The 21,485-nt window shown below is 36.8% G+C and overlaps 1 protein-coding gene across 6 annotated transcripts in view; it reads left to right on the forward strand.

Annotated features, from left to right (window-relative positions):
- Positions 1-16,648, forward strand: part of LOC105831116 (homeobox protein homothorax) — a 361,421-nt gene extending 344,773 nt beyond the window's left edge. For 4 of the 6 annotated variants that reach the window (XM_012671021.3, XM_012671022.3, XM_012671024.3 and 1 more), the window contains 2 exons: positions 15,057-15,222; positions 15,958-16,648. In XM_012671021.3, coding sequence (XP_012526475.1) covers positions 15,057-15,220 — 164 coding nt within the window. In that variant the 3' untranslated portion in view covers positions 15,221-15,222; positions 15,958-16,648. The remainder of the gene's footprint in view (positions 1-15,056; positions 15,223-15,957) is intronic. The other 2 variants (XM_012671023.3, XM_028195012.2) reach the window with 1 other exon arrangement.
- Positions 16,649-21,485: the final 4,837 nt, after the last annotated feature.

The raw sequence follows: 21,485 nt of genomic DNA on the forward strand, positions 1-21,485 counted from the left end.
AATTATCCAGAAATACAATTACGCACGGCTTTCTGTAATAAGCTTGACTAAAAGTACTATAGCGATTGTGCTCCAATGGATTATATATAGTTATCCTTTATCCGGCAGTAAATGAACGGCTCGCCGAAATTAGTGTAAAATTAGTCATGCGCGGACAGTAAACCTTCGCGAACAGCGTTTTAACGCTATCATTCCTAATATCGCTCATAAAAGCGCGTGATCCCTTTTAAATCCTCCTCCATTCAATCATACACGGCCATCGCGTAGGCACTCGAACTATAAACTATAAACCGGTGGCGCATCGTTTTACGACATACAAGCTGCCGCCGTGTGTATGCCGTCCCTCTTGCGAGATTCTATTAGGTTTATATACGTGGAAAGAACGGGCCACGTGGTTACGCTTAAGATAGAAAAGATACAATAGAGCGTAATACATTATCACTGGCATCTCGCAATGGAAATAACGATTATTTAATTGAATCAAGTTCCGTGTGTAATTTTCTTTACGTACACATTTGTTATCCAATGTGTGAGATTGTGTCAGGTGTAGATAGCGTTTCTTTGTTTCCTTATTAATGATGTATGCGCATGTAGCTAATTAATTATATATCTCTTTTTTTACGATGAGAAATATGCGATAAATTTAATCAAATGTGAAATAAGTGCAATAAGTAAAGATTCATAAGCTATTGTAGTTGTCTGCATATGCAAATTTCACAAAGAAAAAACGCTCATTAATGAAAGACATGTTACATGTCAAAACAGTTACATGTTCAAAAAAGTTAATTTCTAATCATTATATACGAGAAAAGTTTCAATTGCATTGTACGCGAGAAGCAACATTACTTTCCTAAATTGATTCTACATTCTCTCGATAATAGATAATAGAATAATTTTAATTTAAAGAACTGAAATATTACAATAAATTATACTTTTTCTTTTTTAGTAGAATTTCGATGTGCCATACTATGTACAGCATTGTCTGACGTCAAGACTGTGTATATGTACATGTGTATGTGTATGTGTGTGTGTGTGTGTGTGTGTGTGTGTGTGTGTGTGTGTGTGTGTGTGTGTGTGTGTGTGTGTGTGTGTGTGTGTGTGTGTGTGTGTAATATATATATATATATAATATACATGCGTACATACATACATACATACACACACACACATATATATATATATATATAGTTACTGTGCCGGTACACCGGTAAAATCGTCGTCCCCTCACGTGCTGCCAGAACGACGCAGTAAAAACGTAACAGCGGCACCAAAGTACCGTAAAGCTGCGACCGTACGGTGCATTTCGTGACGATGCCGCGATAAAAGGTGTCTACCACCTTCATAGTAACGATACAGTCAAAGTATATTTATTGAGCTTCTTACTATTTTGAAGATGACCAATTGAGTCATTACTTCATTGAAAATTTAGTGTACCTATATTGCATCGATCTAATTGTATCATAATCCAGTTGATTATTGAATTTGATGTGTACGTAACGCTTTTTCTGTATGCATATCGAATTTGCGCATAAAACTTAAGCGATTTTATTAACGTGATTGGAATAATATTAGAGTTTAATACCTTAATCTACGCGTTATATATCGACTCTCGACTCAATATTTGATACGGTAATGCGTAATTAAACAGCGATACGACTAATGAAGCGGTTTTCCTTTGTAGTCAACATAAAGTATCCAATTACGACGTGTACAGTTAATCGTTCAGCGAGGCCGTTATACGCCTCTAGTGTCTACCGACGAAAGACTAGTGGCCGCAACGATGACCGATCTATTCACTGATTTCTGTCGCGGCTTGTTTCTGCAGTAATTACTCTTTCCAAGTATATGGGACTCGCCATCCTCGTCGTTATCCTCCTCTTCCTTCTCAGCAATAAACGACTTCCCACGAATTGCCTCTGCTATAATCTCAATAAACATCGCTCATCCAGACGCACTCAACTCCTCCGTTTGGCGGTTTTATGAGCCGGCGCGGCGTTTGCGTACGCATTGCATTACATGAGAGAATCTTCGAAGAAAGCAGTTGCGACGTCCATCGACGATATCTTAATTATCGGTTTTGCTTATTATTCGTTGCATTTTGCCGGCCGAGGTCAAGATGAGACACGAGAGTTCATAATCATAGATCAACTTGAATAGTCACGTTCGTATTATTTACTTTTTTGTTGTTTCTTAATCGTTTTCACGCCACCTTGTCTTTCTCGATGTATTTGGCATTTCTTCTTGTCGGTCATTTTCGCAGAAGTGTCTGATTTTTATTTACAACAGCCTTTTCGTCTTTTTGTTCCATTACAGATTAATGGATAATAATATTTATGATTGATTTACATAAGTATGCTCTCTGCATGATGATTGTTCTCCAAAATTAGTTATTAAAGTTTCTTCTTTGCTACATAATTTTTTTCCCAATATATAACTATATGAACAGTGAAATTAATATATTATATATCAATGAATTATAAAAGATATTACAGTTGAATGCACGATGAATTAAAAAACTTTATTGATGTATAAAATAACTTGAAACGCATTGAGTATTATGTCTAGTGGTATGGCACAAAAGCAAATCCTACTTTGCGAATCTAGTCGACGCAGATTATTCGTCACGTAAATACTCACTGAAAACCTCGATTTCGATAATACTCGATCTTTCTCTCTTTTTCTCTCTGTCTCTGTCTTTGTCTCCTTGGTTCCTATTTGCATCCATGGATATAACTGTGTCAGTTTGCAAAACGCACTATCTGGCTGCCAAAGATCCCTTGGAGCAGACCAAAGCAAAATATAGCGCATCCACTCCATCTCACTTGGCCCGCTATCCCTACTTTCCTCACGTCTAGGTTACTCCAATCCCCCTTAGCTTGGTCTTTTTCAACCCCTGATTCCCCTTAACGTTCTCTTCTTCGCTGTTCGTCGTGATCCTTCCTCCTCTGCTCAGCCACCGGATCGGTCAGCATCGTCCCTTCCGCGAGAGCCATCAATCAAGGTTGTCAATTTGTAATGGCGATTCTCTGTGTCCATCTCGGGGTGAGTTCAGACATTCACCCTCTACTTTTCTCCGTCTATCCTTGTACGTCGGCAATCTTTCTGTTTTCGTCGTTCACTCCCCCCTTTCGTCTCAACACTCCGTATACGGGCTAACCCCGCTTAAAGGAACGAGAAAGGGGATAGTGGATTTTACGAAGCTGGACACCAGCCCGCTGTAAACGTTCCTGCTGGCACTGATGGGATATCGGCCGACGAAGAAAAAGAGAATGCTCCGCCGTCGAGTTTAACGTCCCTCGTGGACCATGGCGCGCTAAATAAAATGGATGTTCTGGGGTCGAGAATCGAGAGAAATTGTACGGTGGATTCCCTAAAATGTCACCGGAGGCGCCGACATGGACTGCTCGATGGCGCTCCGACGCTGATGCGTCGAAATCGAACGCATTCGATTTCGACAGGTCCCATTTGACTCCGCCGAAAAGGATGATCGGTTTTATCGCGACGTGTATTTGTATCAGTTTTTCGAAATTTCTGTACTTCTGTTGTTCAGTACAGATGTAAAATTTTTAATAAAATGATTAAATCGAGCGATTATTATTTATGCGACTGTAAAATTTATGATCTTATACTTTCGTTGTTACAAAACAATTGCACGGCTAAATTCAATTTATTACTTCGATTAATCCGTTTAAATGCAAACTCGACTATATTGTCGAAGAAAATCTGAATTAAAAGGAGGGACAGAATGGACGCGATCGATCGAATGGTCCAAGTAGAAACGATTTCTTCCCTCGTTGTGTCCCTACTGTCGCCGAGTTCTTTTTTTTTCTACGTTTCGCGTCACGTAGACGTGATATAGAGTTACTTAGAGAGCCGATCCCCCACGCATTACTGCCCTAACGTTTGAAAGGTGCCGGAACGGGTCCTCATACGACATAGATCATACGTTAATTGAAATGGGGTTCATGCGCGCCAGTCGTCGAATACAAACGACCGACTTATAGAAATGTTATTATTTGCTACCGTACAGCACCGTAGGGAGAGCATAACCAGGACACTGTTGGGCTTAACGGAGGAAATTGCGTTCGTATCAACGTTTCGTTGAGCTCAATGCATGAAGGAGCTCGATGAAAGCCTTATCAAATTCTTTTCGTTGCAAATGAGGAGATATTGTCGATAGTAAAAACTGTATAAGCATTTATAACATTGTTATGCATTATATAAAAATCTGGAAAATAATACGTATGAAAGTGTCTGCCGTACGTAAAGGCATGCATATATTTTTAAATGCCGTGTAATAGTTTTACCCGATCGAATACTTTTTCTATTTCCCTTATTTAAAAATTTTTGTTTTTCAGTTCAATATACTAAAGAATTAAGGTATTAGTATATTATAATCGAAAGATCAATTACAAAATAACACAACAACGGTCTTTAATCGAGATCATTGCATTCGCGTAATTACAGAGCGCCAGAAACTGCCGGCAGTATCGTGTACTGTTAATACTTGGCCAAATGTAACAATAACTCGCAGTTGCCTTCCTTAACTGCCAAACTTTGATCCATTCTATGTAAACGAGCATAGGGTCCATTTCGTTATGCATAGGTATATATAAATTGGCACGAGGGCGGGAATCGCTCGGACACGGAAATGAAGTCTTGGACGGTCACGATCGGTATGAAAAGATAAGGTCCGAGTTCTCGGGGGCGCTGGACAACGCCCTTTCTCCCTCACTCTTTAAACCTCTCTCTCTCTCTCTCTCTCTCTCTCTCTCTCTGCCTCTGCGCGCGCGCGCGCGTGTGTGTGTGTGTCTCATATACGCTTTCTACTCCACCAACGAGATTTTTCATGGCGTAGATCGCGTCCGGTGTATCAAGTCATACCCAGAAGGCTGAAGCTTCCACGTAGCACGAAGGGTGGCCCTATCTTATCGGCGTAGCCATAATGGCCTGTTCTATCTCATCTCCAGTCTCGTTGACCGTTTGCCCCTAGACCACTTTCGCCATCAAGGCTTTACCACGGTAATGGCGACTAGGAAGAAACCTGGCTGCTTCAGCATCGTACTTGAAAGAGAAAAAAGATTCGTATCGTGAAAATATCTGCGATGCTTGCTGGTCTGTTAAGTAGTTTCATCAATATTTTATATTGTTTATAAATATGTGAATTGTGCACGAGGATTTTTCGAAATTAAGTTATTTGTAAATTATATCTTATTTGAGATTGTGATCGTTATTAAATTGAATAATAGCCCGTTTAGAATTTGTAACTGCATTAATAAAAAAAAAGACACAAGGCAGTTAGAATCAAAAATTTTTTTAAACATGTATGAACATTAAATAATAAAATCGCCGAAAGACTATTTTTAACTAATTTGACATGTGTTGAATATGCGTGAAATGCGTGAGAACGTGCAGTGCGGTAATCAATCGCGCGATGTAGCAAAAGCGCTAGATTGCGAGGCGCAATACATTAACGATGTTGATGGACTATTCAATCGAACACATTGGTTGTGGCTGTAATAAGCTTGATAAAGGATGTTATATAAAATGTGCTTCGTATTGAAGCATTTTAACTTGTAGAAGGCTACTCTTTGTTCATGCGCGCTTAAGAACAGATAGTTCAGTGCAAGAAGAATATATTGACGAAGCTGACTGGCTATTAAGCATCTTTATCGCCCATCGACCGGAGGTTTCACGCCCGCGCGCCGTGAAATAAAGTTGTCTGCAAAGTGCATTTCATCTTTACTTCGAGCGGTCGAGTTGGCCGGAGTTCTATTAAGAAATGGCACGCTAAGTAATTACATTGTGATATCGATCTTGAGATCGATTCTACCTGTGACCTGGAAAAAGCCAACGAGAATCATTACTTATGGCGGATTATATTGCACATTCAAGGGAAACGAAAGGGAGTTTCCTACGCGACATTTAAACGACCAACCAGCCTCCATCGAGCTTATTTATGCCTGTCATAAGGAGGTACACTTCCGACGTTTGTAGCTCTTATAACCTCCATTTATTGATACTGTTAAGAATAGTTCCTATAATCTCCGGATCAGACTTTAGGCTACAGTGATGAGCCCAAGGCGTTACTTGCCGCTTCGTTGAAGTATGTACGGAGACAGGTCAATTCAATATTTTTATTTCAAATTTTGATAACAGCATCCTATTATCTGCTGCTTTATTGCAATTATATAGTTCCTAGAACGATTTATTAATTCAAAAGTTTTACAATTGATAATTTGCATATACGTGTTTATCTTCATATAAAATTTCTTTATTATTAAGATTACCCGTAAGTAATGTCACAATGTTTTCTCAAATCAATTTTGAATAAACTTTGCCATTTTGTTCTCCCATCACACTACCCTTACGGGATGATGTTCACGATCTTTTAAACTTGGTCGCTAATATTTGAATGATTTATTTGGGATCAGCTTCAATTTTAGTCAACACAAGATCCTTATCAAATGCGTATTTCGACGATCTAGTCCGTCGGAAATATAGAAATCCATAAATTTGTTAAATTAACACTAGCACATTTTGATATCCAAGACATCTAAAAGAAAATTTGCGTTTTTTATAATGCATAATTTTATAAATATTAAACGTTATGGTTTATAGACATTACGAGAATGAGAACATGTTTCTTCTCTGTATCATTCATTAATTATTTATCGCGTCAACTAAAGATTCAGTCAGACGCGAGTATTCGTTAAGTTTTATCCAAAGAGAAGACCAAATAAATTTAACGTATCATGATATAGTGCATCACTGAAAGAAATTTATATCAATTTGTAATTAGTGTGGGTGCCTCATAGAAGAAGGGTCGAAGCTAAAGAACTAGGTTAAAATGTGCTAACGTCATTGCAAACTCAAAGAGTAGAACAAATTAATTTCAGACTGTCACAAAGACGATCATCCATAAATGCAATAACTTCTTTTCCTCCTTTATCTCGCTTCGTACATTCCGTTTTTTCTTCTTTTCTCCCTTTGATCCATCGACCAACATCTTGCGCGAGAAAAAGAGCGCGCAACAATTGTGATTTATTTATTTTCATTACTAACCATCTCAACACAATTTGTTTACATTGTTTTCAGCTGCTGACGTACAATATTATATTCACCCCAGTTACCGTAGTTGTTTTTAATTTTGGAATCTTTTTAGATAGAATACATTATTGCATGATCGATTATTGATTATTTTCCAAATAGCTGTTGTAACAATTACCATAAATTAGTCTTCGTTTTCTGTTAAATTTTTCTATTATTTTTTAAATTATTATTTAAATTTTGTAACGTTTATGTAAACTTTATGTTCATGATTGATAAAAGCAGTTTACATAAATAATTATAATTAGAAAAAGAAAAAGCGGGATTATAAAGTGGATTTTATATACTGATGAATTTTGTGATTCAACGTATTAAACAATTGACACTAATGCGAGCAGGATTTAATCGTAAAAACGCGGGATCTTGCTGATTTTTGTTGCTAAAATTCTCTGAATCTTCCGCAGATGAGATATGCTCGGGCTTCATAGCGGCAGCTGGGCCGATCGATGTCCGCGCACGGTTAGTGGATATTCGAGTAGAACGAATAGAGAACGTTGGAAAGAACCGAAACGGCCGGGCGCGCGGGGTGGACGTTAGGAAAGGGAAGTTGCTTGCTGGAGACAGCGGAAGAAAAATAGCGGAAGTCATCGACCTCCGAAAGGCTATATATCAGAGGGTCGCGGGAGGATGGTAGAGCAACCCTGGCGAGCGTTGTGCGCGAGTATTCTCCTGCACGTATACGAAATCATGTCTGTGTATGAGTAAGTGGAAAGGGTAAAAGGGGGCGAGTTTTCGTGCGATTCGCGAAGTGTACTAGCTAGCGGAATGAGAACGAAGACGTTGAAGAGCTAGAAGGACATGAGAAGGATAAGAGTTAGAGAAGTAGTCGAGGAGAGAGTAGTAGAGGAATCTAGGATAGTAGTCCTATCATTTTATCATCTAATCGAGACGAGGACAACGACAATGTCGGTGCTAGTAATTTCGTTACTTTCCATTCTCGTCCTCTCTTCGATTTCCCTTAAATGAGACTTCCACAAGGCTTAACTCGGCTTGCCGAAGTTACTCTGCCTACGTGCCTTTTGACACGCTTTAGGATATATCTTTGATTGATTAAATTCCTGCAATTACGTCACGTCGTATATCACACTGCCAACTCACTTTGGAGAGAGCGTGCTGCACAAAACTGGACAGCGAGGCCTGTTAAGATTGCCTTCCGTTAGTGGTTTTGCGTCAGCAGTGTATTTTAGATTTCATTATGGCAGACATTCTACTGACAGGGACAACTCAACATTGACTGAATCGGCAAGGTTAATTTTACTTCATACAGTGACTGCAACAATGACATAATATATATTAGTGTTATGATTATCGAGCGTGTGAGGATGGACCCAAGTTTATCATTTGATATTAATACATGGTGAGATTAATTACATTGTAGTTAATTGTACTTGGATGTAATCCGATATTTGTCCTTTATAAAATGTTTTATTGTTTATGATAAAGACATTTATCATGAATATTAACATATTATCATTTATGATAAATACATTTATTATAAATATTATTATTATTATTTATGATATCATACATAACACACACATGTACATGCCAATTATATAAAATTCAATTTTTCGCACAAATCTAAGATTAGGCGATATATCATTTTTTATATTTTATATTGCGTTATTACTGTTATTGTACCGCGTTATTATTATTATATTTGACATCGGTGCACGGATATAGCATCAGAAACATACAATGTAAATTATAGCACGCGCTTTGACAATGCGATGTAAATCCGAATAAGCGATGCGCAACAATGCCAAACGATTTCCGCAATTGTTGCCATTATCGTTTTAATCATAGCATTTATGATCATGCCGATCTCAACAATGGTAAAGCCACTGGCACAGATACATTATTACTATGTTACAATACAAGTATACGGTATCGATATTATTTTCCAATTCGACGACATTATCTAAAATTACTGTCGAAATGAACAATCCGTAGAAACGAAGAAAAATGCTTATGAAGAAAAAAGGGAGCTCGTAAAGAAAGCTTATTCAGAAAAAGACAAACAAAAAAAGTGTGGATAGCTTATAAAATATAGATAGATAGATAGATAGAGGTACAGAGAGAGAGAGAGAGAGAGAGAGAGAGAGAGAGAGAGAGAGAGAGAGAGAGAGAGAGAAGGAGAGATACAAAGAGATATATAGGGGGGAACGAGAATAGGAGGACTAGGTAGCAGCAGGACGGATGAGTTATTAGATCCGGCGTATCCGGTATTGCGTCGTGGATGACCAATAGTTTCATCGAGGAATTGTTGAAGGTTCCGGAACACATTTCCGAGAGAGAGAGAGAGACTTCCGTCTGGTGGATCATCCGCCTGCCCTATCGCTTCTTCTTCGTTGTCTTCTTCCCGTCATCAGCGTTATCATTCCGTCAGTAACTATCGAAATCTGCAGTTATGAAATATGGGAGAACTAAGCTATTCGTGAAAAAAAATATTGAGAAAGAAAATATTTGATTGAATGCTATTATAATCAGTGTAATTGAATTAATAAATGTCACGAAATGAATATTCGCAAGGCGTTACGAGTTGTCAAAGACGGAGCCTTGCGAAAGTGAAACCCGACAATTTGTCCGACCCTGTTTAACCGGCTAATCCTTCGCCCCGGTACGTTGCAGCTTCGTAGTACTTCTTCGTAGACCTTTTCGTCGAGCACTTAGCGCTCCTTGCTTGGTCGCTAATTAAGTCGTCAATTTCGAACGGGTTGTCGGGATGAGATGGAACTTGGGTGCTTCCTTTAAATCTTGAGTGGAAGTTCGTTACTGCACTCGGCCACGGTGAACTCCGGAAACTGATGGTTGTTACTTAGACTGCTCATATCTATCATGGTTTCCCTCGCTCTCTTCCTCGCAAGCATCCTTGCTACTTTGCCTCCCTTTCCCATCTCTCTCTCTCTCTCTCTCTCTCTCTTGCTTTCTCGTTCTCTCGCCGCCTCCGTTCGCGGTTTTAGCACCCTCCTTCGCGAAAGCTCTTGGAAACTCTGCCGGTAACGTTAGGTCGGGTTATATCGAACCCAGGAAACCTCCAGCGAGGAGGAGAACTCGGCTTGAACTCCGATGGAACTCCGGACGGAAACTCGGCGTGAACACTCGGCGTGTCGCCGCCAACTAAGTTGGAGAACACCACCCACTAACCTCCGTAAGGATTCCTCGCTCATCTAGGAAGCATCGGTGGCAGCCAGAGAGTCCGACCACCTTACACGCCTCCGTACCTTCAGTTCTGATCCTCTGCCTACCACTACGAACGTGGGCCAGGCATCTAGCCAGGCCGCAACCATAAGTTACTACTAATGTTGTTCTCGTGTTCCGCGGCTGAATTGAAGAGAATTTTGGATAGTTAGTTGATTTTATAAAACTCATGTGCGATCTATCTTGTTAATTATTTTTACATCAAATATAAGTAGTAATAATAAACCTTTTTTTTTATTTTGTAAATTTTATTTTCTAATTGATAGTAGATAAATTCATACTTTAATATACATATAATATTTTGACATCATACTTAAAGAATTCTAAACAATTTTAAAAACTTTACAGATTTTAATATAAATTTTAATTCAACGACGCTAGAAGATGCGTGGAAACATATCTTCTTTGTAAAGCAGTTCATCCTTAAGCTTCTAACTTATTTCTTCTTCTATTTTGAAGCGGATAGTTTCGTTTCGCGGCCGAACTTTGACATTCCACCACTTCGAACGAATCTGTCGCGAAAGTTTAATTAGATCTACCTTGAGGCAATTCCAGGCCCTTCTGCCATCGGTTGCCACGACAGCAAGTTAATGAGTCGATAATAAATTTTATTCAGTTATAAAGATAGTGCTTTTAATGAATCTGAAGAAATATTCGAACTATCGTTTTATTTGATCATTACAAAATTTGATTACTTTTGCTATGTGTAATAGAAATTATAAATAAAATTTCTGTTAATTCATATTTCTTTTATAAATGTTTTCTTTTTTTCATTATATCTATTATATCTGCATTCTTTCTTTTTTATTGTGTTTATCTAGTGTAGATTTTGTGTGTGTGTGTGTGTGTGTGTGTGTGTGTGTGTGTGTGTGTGTGTGTGTGTGTGTGTGTGTGTGTGTGTGTGTGTAGTTGTAATTAAATTTTACAGTTAATCTTATGATAAAACAAAATATACTCGACATTCATTTCATGCATTTTCTTATGACAAAGAAAGTATTTTTGTAACAATCGAGTTGATTAATACACATACACACACACACACACACTTTATTTTTTACTATCTCGTAGTGAATTCATCTAAATAAATTACTAGTCACGGGATAGAACTCAAAGTATATCGACTTCTTGGGCAACGAATCTCATGTGACAACAAGCGGGAACGAATGTTAGGGGCTGGTGGGCAGCTTTGTGGATTTACACGATACCGAAATACAAGCGGCGAACCGACCTCGACCGGGGAACTTTATTGCATTACGCCATGCGGCGTTTTTCCTATCGTCGTGCGGTCTCGTTGCACTGTATGGCTCTAACCTCATCGAATTGACCCTCTACTTTGGGTTAGTCCGGGACGGAAATAACACTCTTCGTCCTGCGGTAGCCGGCCTTCGTCGGAGAATCAACGAATTCCCCGGATGACTCTGAAGAACCGCGCGAGGATTCCCCACGCTGTAAGAACGGCCATTAAGACAGCGATAATAGCTGGCGATAATTCGCCTTTGTTAATTAAACCGTAACGAGACGATAGCTCAAAGGCTTCATATAGTGGACCCGACTACGCGATCTTCATCTTTGATCCTCCGCAATGCGACTCATGATTTATTCACAGAAAATTCCCGGAACGCTTTTATAGATTCCGATTTTATCTCAAGATAAATCCGACGTAAATTTCTTTTATTACTGTGATCAATTAATTGTGTGGAATTTTTATATAAGTACATTAATTTTTAATATTTAAATATTACATGTTTTAAACATACACTCACATATAATAGCATATTTTTCATTATCGTAAATTACAAAACATAAAAGTTATGATGCATATAATGTTCAGAACGTGCTTATAAAGATATTAGCGTGATTTCTTGTCATTTTATTCTTGTTTTACATATAATGAACAATTAAGATAGAATGGCAAAAAACGCGTTAACATCTTCAGAAGCGCGTTCTATAAATACGGGCCTATATTTATAAATCATTTAAATGAAATTAGATCTGCATATTTAGTTTGATTTTCAACAATAGAACTCTTAGTCTTACTCATAATAGATATTAATACATCGTTTTCTAGCGTTGATTGTAAGAACGCAATGTAAGAAACTTTCCTATCGCATACGAATAATTGATTCGATCGATATTTGAACTTAATCTTATCTTGTTAAAAAAATAAAAACTTTTGTGCATCGCCATCTTAACAATTTGTAATTTGCTTCGCGATTTGTAAAAGGATGGCTTTGCAAGAAGAATCCTTGCACGTCACCGGGTTACCTCTCTGTTCCTTCTCACCCGTTACTTGATCGGATCTCTCTTCGTAGTCTCTCCCGTTGCAAAGAAAAAAGCGATTTCTTAATTTCCCATATTGTAGTTCATCTCGGCTATGCCAGGACGCCCCGCTGTGTCATAGTGAGAGGTTTAATCACACTACAAGCGCGTATCCCTCGTTAGCGGAATATCTGTGGTTATAATATGAGACTACATTCCATGCGGCGTATATATCGCGATACGCGGCATGCCATACAAGATATTTCCACAGTATGGAAGCGGCGGCGTCTAGCTCTCGTGATGCTGAAGTCGTAATAATAATCTTTCGATTTTTCTTCTTTAAAGAAATAGATAACAAATCAGCACCGTTACATTTTATACATGAATTCTAAATTGAAAAGATAGCACCCCACCAGTGAGATATGGTATTATGATATTTCTTTCGCATAAACTTCTTGTTCACAATTGTTATATTTAAATATATTTTTATACTTTTTAAACAGCTTTACCACGAAAACATTATTCTGAGTGTTTTACATTACCGATGTTGTTGGATCCATAGCGATCGTGTTTGCCGAGAAATCAAAAAGATATAGGGGGCAACTACATTGGGAGTGTTGCGTGCAGTTGAAAAACACTCTTATGGAAACCGAAGAAAGAGAAAGAGCTGGAACGAAGAGGGACGCTTGCAATAATTGTGATTTACGATTTAGTCGCTGGGAAAGTAAAGCGCGGAGAGTTCGTTTGAAACGGTGGCGACGTATTTCGCGAGGCAGAAGAACTCGTCGACAGGACGAGAAGATAAAGAAAAAGACGATAGAGTACGATGAGCGAGAGAAAAAAGGAAGAAGCGAGATTGCGGGCTTCCTGCTTTTTGACAAATCGCTGATGGAAAATCCAGTGAACCGTGGGAAACTGCGATATACTAGACCTATCGTTGGCTGACCTCGCGTATCTATGAGAATGGTTTCAACGGATACGAGCTTTGTCGGCGTTCTTTTTCGCGACTTTCCGGAACTGATGGCTTAACTAAGCTTGTAATTCCGTTTCGCGTAACGACGGAGAAACCAATTTCCTATTAACATTAAATGTTAATTATCTAAATTATGATTAGCTGATTCACATAACATGCATATCTTACACTGATCTGTTAAATTTAAAAACGAAATGTTATCGTGGTTTCTTGTTTGCAATACGGATATATTTGTGCGACATATTATTGAAAGATTACATGCAGTTAATGCGTAGAGCTTGACAAGTCTATGGTAGCAAACTATATACTATTGAGGAATGTAGATTGAAGGAAGAAAATTTTAGCATATGAAAAGCTTAGTGAGAAGCATTTCACACAATGGTAAGCCCTCAGTGTTTCGGATCTCAGCGACACTTGTTTATCCGTCTCATTCTCTGTCTTCATCTCGCTTATGTCGTCAGCTTCGGTTGAACGTTTACTGGCATAGAGGGTAGGACGCAATCAGTGTCCTTGATTTATCGTGGCAATATACATTAAGATACCGACATTAAAACTAGGGGAGTCTCCCATGGATTCCGAGGCTCCATTACCGCTTAGGACAGAGGAGAGCTGTCGTCACATTGCATCGAAATGCTTCGGCGAGATTGAATTCTCAGCTGTACTTGATACATTTGATATTTTTCTAAAATTAACGAAGTTGATTATTTATGCGCAAAAGAATCCTTTTTTTTCTTATTAGCAATTGCAAAAATTGTACCATTTTATTAACATTGATTTTTGCTATCGACTGAATGCATTATTGATGTTAGCAATTGTTAAAAAAGAAGTTATAATAACCGCAAAAGAATATCAAGAAGCAATCTTTAATTAATCAGTAATTTAATTAAAGATATTAATTAAAAAGCACATATACTATGTGTATATATATATATATATATATATATATATATGCGTTCCCACACACGCACATGCACGCACACATTGATGTCGTCATTGTCACGAACAAATCATGAATATTATTAAATTATATGTTATATTAAATGTATTAAGTTTTGTATATCTTAAGTATATTTAAGATGTATACAATGATATACGTGTATCTTATATAAAAATATTTTTAATATTATTAAATTTTTATATTTCTTTCTTTAAAAAGTTATCTCAGATAAAGTTCTAATTTATTTTTATCCCTTTTTTTCAATATACTAAACAAAAATGTGAGTCAAGAGAATTGAGAAAGCTGAGAACTTTCTGAACTATACTTTCTATAAGTTTTTGAAATTGTCAGATATATGATCGTGACTTTGGTGAATCGCATCACACAGTTCGCTGTGCTCCCCGATACATACTCCTCTCAATCTCTCTCATCCTACCTCTTTGCCATGAGGAGACTGAGAATCGAGTGGGCATCGAGGTCTCGAGTTTCTCGAGAACTTTGGAAGGGGTCACGGCGAGCTTGTCCAGTACCCGCCTGCCAATTACGGAACAGAGATCTAACCGTAGTAATGTGTAGTGTTTCCACCATTGTCCGCAGGACCAAGCGGGGCATACAGTCCGGATGCGACGATGGGTTACATGATGGACGGACAGGCAGCCAGCATGATGCACCGACCGCCCGGCGATCCTACCTTTCACAATCAGTACCATTACCCAGAGTACTACGGACATCACTTATAAAGGTTTGTATATATTCTACTGATATTCCAATTATTACTTTGATCAATTTTACATTACATCACAATGTGTGTTTTTATAAATTAGCTTATGTTTATTTATCTCAATTATTACAGACTTGAGCTTCCAAACTGATTTTATTATAATTGGAATTGTTATAAGAAAGACGATTATAATATCCTCATGTCTAACTTCTATTCTGGTGAACTTTCTCTTTTAACTTATTTTTTTAAACTTATTTCATGGAAGTTTTTCTCTAAGGACGCAATACCGCGACGCAAAATTGCAATTTCTTTTTTGCTATTTTCAGATTAAATTTATTATTTGCAAGCTTTTCATCAGAGTAAATTTTTTCCATTTAAATGTCGTATACATATATTGAATGGCAAATCCGAAAATTGAATTTGAATCTTTTGTTTGATATACTATTTATAAGTACTAAGCTGTTCTCTACCACTAAGCTATCTAGCATTCCAATTAGCCTATATAATTTATTTAAAAATAGTGATTAGTAATATTTACATATGAAAGTAAATATTTACATATATAATATTTATGTAAGAGATGTCACAGAGAAAATGAGAGAGAGAGAGAGACATTTTGCAAAGAAAAATATTGATATCAAAATTACAAATAAAAAAGATTATTAATCCTAATAATATTTGTATGTATATTTTGTTTTTGATATTGAAAAGATATTTTCTCATTAAACTGAGGATTGCCAACCCCGAATGTTTCAGGAGTATTAGCAAAAGAAATAGACGGTGAAACAACGGTTCTAGCGACAGGAAAAGTATGACGGATCTACCGTCTACTTTTCCACTTGGCTCTCCATTTGGCGTAGATCAGAATTGGAGGACAACCATGATCTCCAGGACGATCATCATGGTAGTCTCGATAATTTCTTACTACGCCGCATGTCGAAATCCGTGACACTTGGGTGCTTGGGGATGAGGAAAAAGAAACGGATGAAAGAATGAAGTTTCCGTTTCAAAGAAAAAGGACAAAGCAGAACGCCGCGGGAGGCCAATGGTAGAGGAAGATCATAGAATCTTCAGATGAAGAAGAACGGTTAAGAAGAGGATCGAAGTGGCTACGGAACCGACGCGAGAAAGGAAGGACACGAAGGGAATGAAACCGCGGTTTGGTCTCGAAAGTGATGCGGCCGCGAAGAAATTCATGTGATTGTTCTTTGTACAAATATCGCGGTGTAATATTGTAGTGATTGAGAAATTTAAATGTTAAATTTTAATACAGTCGCGATCGAGATATATTAATGAAATATAAGTGATATATAGGCAATTTAGCGGGCATGTACATTAAAAAAGAAGAGGCAAATACACACCCGGTGCTCGCACGGAATAGAGAGTATGTTCAAGTGCACAGACGACGCAAGAGAAGTATAAGATAGAAATACGAAAGACATACGAAGAAAGAAACGAAGTGACCGTATATATACATATATGCATTATATATATATAATATATGTATATATGCATATGAGTATATATATATATTATAAATAAATATATAAATAGAGGAAGATAGAATGTGTCGAAAAAGAAGATTATTAGATGGCACGGGAGATGTTTAAAGATATATAAAAGCAGACGGACACAAATACAAAGGAGAACTAGATCGAATGACATCGACGCGTGTGCCGGACTCGAGCGTCGATCATTCAATTGCATATATATATAGGAAACATTAAAATTTGTACAGTTATTAATTATAAATAAATTTACTAATTAAAGGAAAAATATTATATATATATTATATATATATATATATATATATATACATAACGGAGAGCAAAAAGAACGTGTGGCCCCGGTTGTAATATAAATCGAGCGTTGTAGTTGGACTGGGACAATTATCGTATATTATTGACACAAGACGCGTACTAGACACAAAAAAATTTCCGTGCAAATCGAAAGAGAAGAGCGGGAGAGTGACGCGAGTGAGAAAATACACGAATAAACGTACTGTGGGATTTTAGATATAACAAAGAGATATTTGTGTGTGTGTGTGTGTGTGTGTGTGTGTGTGTGTGTGTGTGTGTGTGTGTGTGTGTGTGTGTGTGTGTGTGTGTGTGTGTGTGTGTGTGTGTGTGTGTGTGTGTGTGTGTGTGTGTGTGTGTTGTGTGTGTGTGTGTGTGTGTGTGTGTGTGTGTGTGTGTGTGTGTGTGTGTGTGTGTGTGTGTGTGTGTGTGTGTGTGTGTGTGTGTGTGTGTGTGTGTGTGTGTGTGTGTGTGTGTGTGTGTGTGTGTGTGTGTGTGTGTGTGTGTGTGTGTGTGTGTGTGTGTGTGTGTGGGGAGGGTATTAACGCTCTTTATCGTACATTCGACGACACAGCAATATCCCTCTGTGAGAATTCTACCCTCTAAAACCCAATCCAACCCCCGCTCCAATATAAATGACTTACATATTACACACGTAAATACATTTATACACACTTCTCTCAGTTTCGTGAAAAGACAGGCATATATTATACAGACACATTATATATTTAACATGGAACATACTCTCCCATGATCATAAGAATAATTAAACGGAAGTATACGTGCGCGCGTACACGAGTGCAACTTTTATTATAATATATTCTGTATAAATAGTTAATTCAATTGTGAAAAGAAATTGAGGAAATAATTCAAACGTGAGCGGGAGAGTCGTTCTGCGAGCATGCAAGCGTTAACTTGCTTTCATTTTTCTGCAGACTTTTTTGCTATGAAAAGTGAAAAGTGAGGAAACAAAAGATAATTTCGGACAAAAGATAATTTATTTTTATTATTTTTATCATTATTTTCTTATTCATTTCAAAAAGAATCTGCGATCGGAAAATGTAGATATGAAAAAGGTAAGTATGCGCAGGACAACAAAAGAAAAATATGGAAAACAAATAGCTATTGAAAATGATAGTAAACCTTGCATATTATGCATATATACTAAGCGTTGTGCAACGTTCTATTACAGCTGTATTATTCCTTTCGGTACAATATCATGTTTAATGACACTTCGATGATCACAAGAAACCGAACTCAAGTTACCATTAAAAATTTGTTTATCAAATAGCTTATTGAAATTTTTGGAAAGACGCGCGACACAAACAGTATAATCTATGTCGAATTTATATTTAATAAAAGTTTATTTAAAATCTGAAAAAGTAAATCTCGGTTATGAAGAAGCAATCAATGATGATTTGATGTAATGATAAAACTTAGTGTTAAAATAAATACGCCATAAATTACATATTTTTATTGATTGGTGTATGGCACCAATCAAAATTTTAAATTGACCGTTTATTTGTGATAAAATAAGCGGAAATGCTTATCGAAGTGTTCGTACTCATGAACGCGATTGCTTTTGCAATTACATCAGTGCTCGCGGATAAACCCTCCTTCTCTTCCTCTTGAAATTAGCAATGAATTCAAGGTAGGAAAATTCTTTTGAATTTAATATTTTCTTTATCTTTTTCCCATTGATAAAGATCGGTCCAGTTATGTATCGCTGGCACCTATCTTTTTCACATGTGCGTGTTTTATTATTATGTATATACGCACATTTATATACGACTTATTGTTATTGCGATTGTTTGCAAATCCGAGCAAAAATTCATTGTCTTTTTGCTTTCTCTTCTTCCTCCTTTTTCTTCTTATTTTATGTGCTTACTTCATCCTATTTTGGTATTTTGTTACTCCGCACTCGCAATTTGTTACACGTTTTTGTAAAAAGTATTACTGTCGTCATTGTCTAGTAGCATATTAATTTCAAATGCGCAATCGTATAAAGAAAAAAATAGAATGCAATCAATTTGTAATTCATATTTATCTCTTTCAATCGCTTGTCCCTCATTCTACCGTTACTATTCATATTGGAGGAACCTTTATATTTCTATACAAATTTTATCGCGTCTTTGATATACGTAAATACATTAATAAACAAACGGTGATAGAAAGTAAGAAAAAGAGAGGAAACAAACATACGAATGAGGGAACAGGAGCGAAAGGAAAGAGTATTTTTGAAGAAAGGAAATAAATTTTCGAGAGACCTTTATAACGCGACACGCCTGACAAAGCATGTTTATTAAAAAAAATTTAATGAAATTAAAACATGGATAATACATAAGAGCGATTTGACGACGAATAAGAATATGAATAATAAAAACGCCCTTCATTCACGTGCGTCATTCGAGGACGCGTGTCTCGTTGATTTCTTAATGATCGAACAGAATGATTCGTTCGGAAGGATGGATCATCGATATCATTTTCTCTAATCGAAATACGACGAACAAAATGAGAGAACAACGAGTTGAAGAAGAGAGAGCGAGAAGAAGGAGAGAAAGAGCATAAGACAAAAATTTTATCAATATTTTCAATACACCCACATACACGTAAATCTTGTATAAAAGTTTTAATATAACAATTGCTCCTGCCGAGAGCCGGGCAAGCGCATCGGCAACGCATTGGTGTTCCTCACAACATATCTTACTCGAAATTTATTTAAGAATAATTTCGACGGATAGAATTTCATGCGAGAACGATCTCGAAATCAAATTATCTAATTCTTTCTGTGGTTCAAGAGAGACATCAGCGTTGCGCGTTGTGCTTCGAGCGATCGGCGTTTTAGTATACTAAGAAAAAGATAATCCACGTATACCGAAAGACTCAGGTGCGAGAAAAGTCAGTATAGTTATTGTCTCGATTAAATTGGAAGAATTATTCAAATTTGTAAGTTACATTGTGCGTTTATCGCGTAAACGCACAGGCATGGCTCCTCTACGTGAGATATACGCCAATTGATCGTATGATTGTCGACCGCTTTCTACCACAAAGGAAAGGAAATGTAAGAAATAATTTTTTATTCATATTATCTTTCAACGCGAGTTATACGAACTTTCTTGTCGGGGAAATTAATTGCGATCCCAACGGATGAAAACAATATATGGATCCATAAAATGGATGTTTTGCGCGAGATTACGTCGTCGAGATTACACGCGAAAGATTATCGATTGAAAGACGATCTCTTATCATTTGACTATATACACATACATATATATATACCAATTTTTATGAATTTTATTATTGTACTTAATAATTCTTAGACGCATGTATTCTCGACGCACGGAATATTTTTAATCAAGACTAAAAGTAATATATTATTTACTATTTAATGATAAAGCTATAAATATAATTATTAAGAATGAAACAATCACAAGAATTACTAATCGGAGATGATTGACATTTCCTCTGTCGCGTATAGTGCCAAAGGCAATAGCATATTTTTACGAATTATATTTGTTAAATAATATATTGTGTTTAATTTTGTTAAGATTGTCTTTGGCTGTGCACGACGATACGTTGAAAAAATTATGCATGAAATATATTATATGTACATATATATACATAAGCAATTAATTTCCTCACAAATCTGATTGCAAAATCTAAATATGTAATTACATTTTTGTAATGTTTGGAGGTATTATTATTTTTTTACAATCATTAACGTCACAGAACGTGTCAACGTAAATTCAGCTTGTAGATATGTTAACGCGTTAACATAACTAACAGCTGTATGAAATTAAAAAATCTGTTAAAATTAAATAATGAAACGTAGTTTGACATAAAACGCGAGGAAAAGAATGAAATTAAACTTAGAATCAGATAACCATGGGTAAAGAAGGTCACACGATCGAGATATCGGCATAATTCGAACGAAGAACGGAGCGAATAAACATCATATTGGCTGTTCGTATTACAAATGAGTTTACTCGATTGAATCATCGCCTTAAAAATGTATACGAAGTAACAGTAAGGTCTATTTAAATAATAATCATGTTAGAGGGTAAATTGTAACAAAGATTTTATGAGCGGCGACACGAGTGAAGATAATGAGAGAGGACAAGAGTAAATGCGTGCGAACATGTGCGTGTTGTATGTTATGTGGATGTGTATATTTGAATTCAAGTGTGGAAAATGCGTGCGTGAACAGTAGCAAACCAGAGATGAAACAATGTATAATTATTGTAATTACGAACGATGGATGGTTAACTACTACGACGTCGACTATGCGACGATGGTCATTATAATGATGATGATTATTTGCATTGTCGCAAAAATCATGGCAATCATTATTATGATCATGAAAATAATGCAAATCGATCATGATAAATGGGATCTGTGAAGCTGATACAATAGTGACGAAGATACGATGTGTATAGTAAGCTAAAATTTTATTATATCGGTATGGAATCAGATTTTTGCAACTGTTTG

The sequence above is a fragment of the Monomorium pharaonis genome, chromosome 7, assembly GCF_013373865.1.
Source record: "Monomorium pharaonis isolate MP-MQ-018 chromosome 7, ASM1337386v2, whole genome shotgun sequence".
NCBI lineage: Eukaryota > Metazoa > Arthropoda > Insecta > Hymenoptera > Formicidae > Monomorium > Monomorium pharaonis.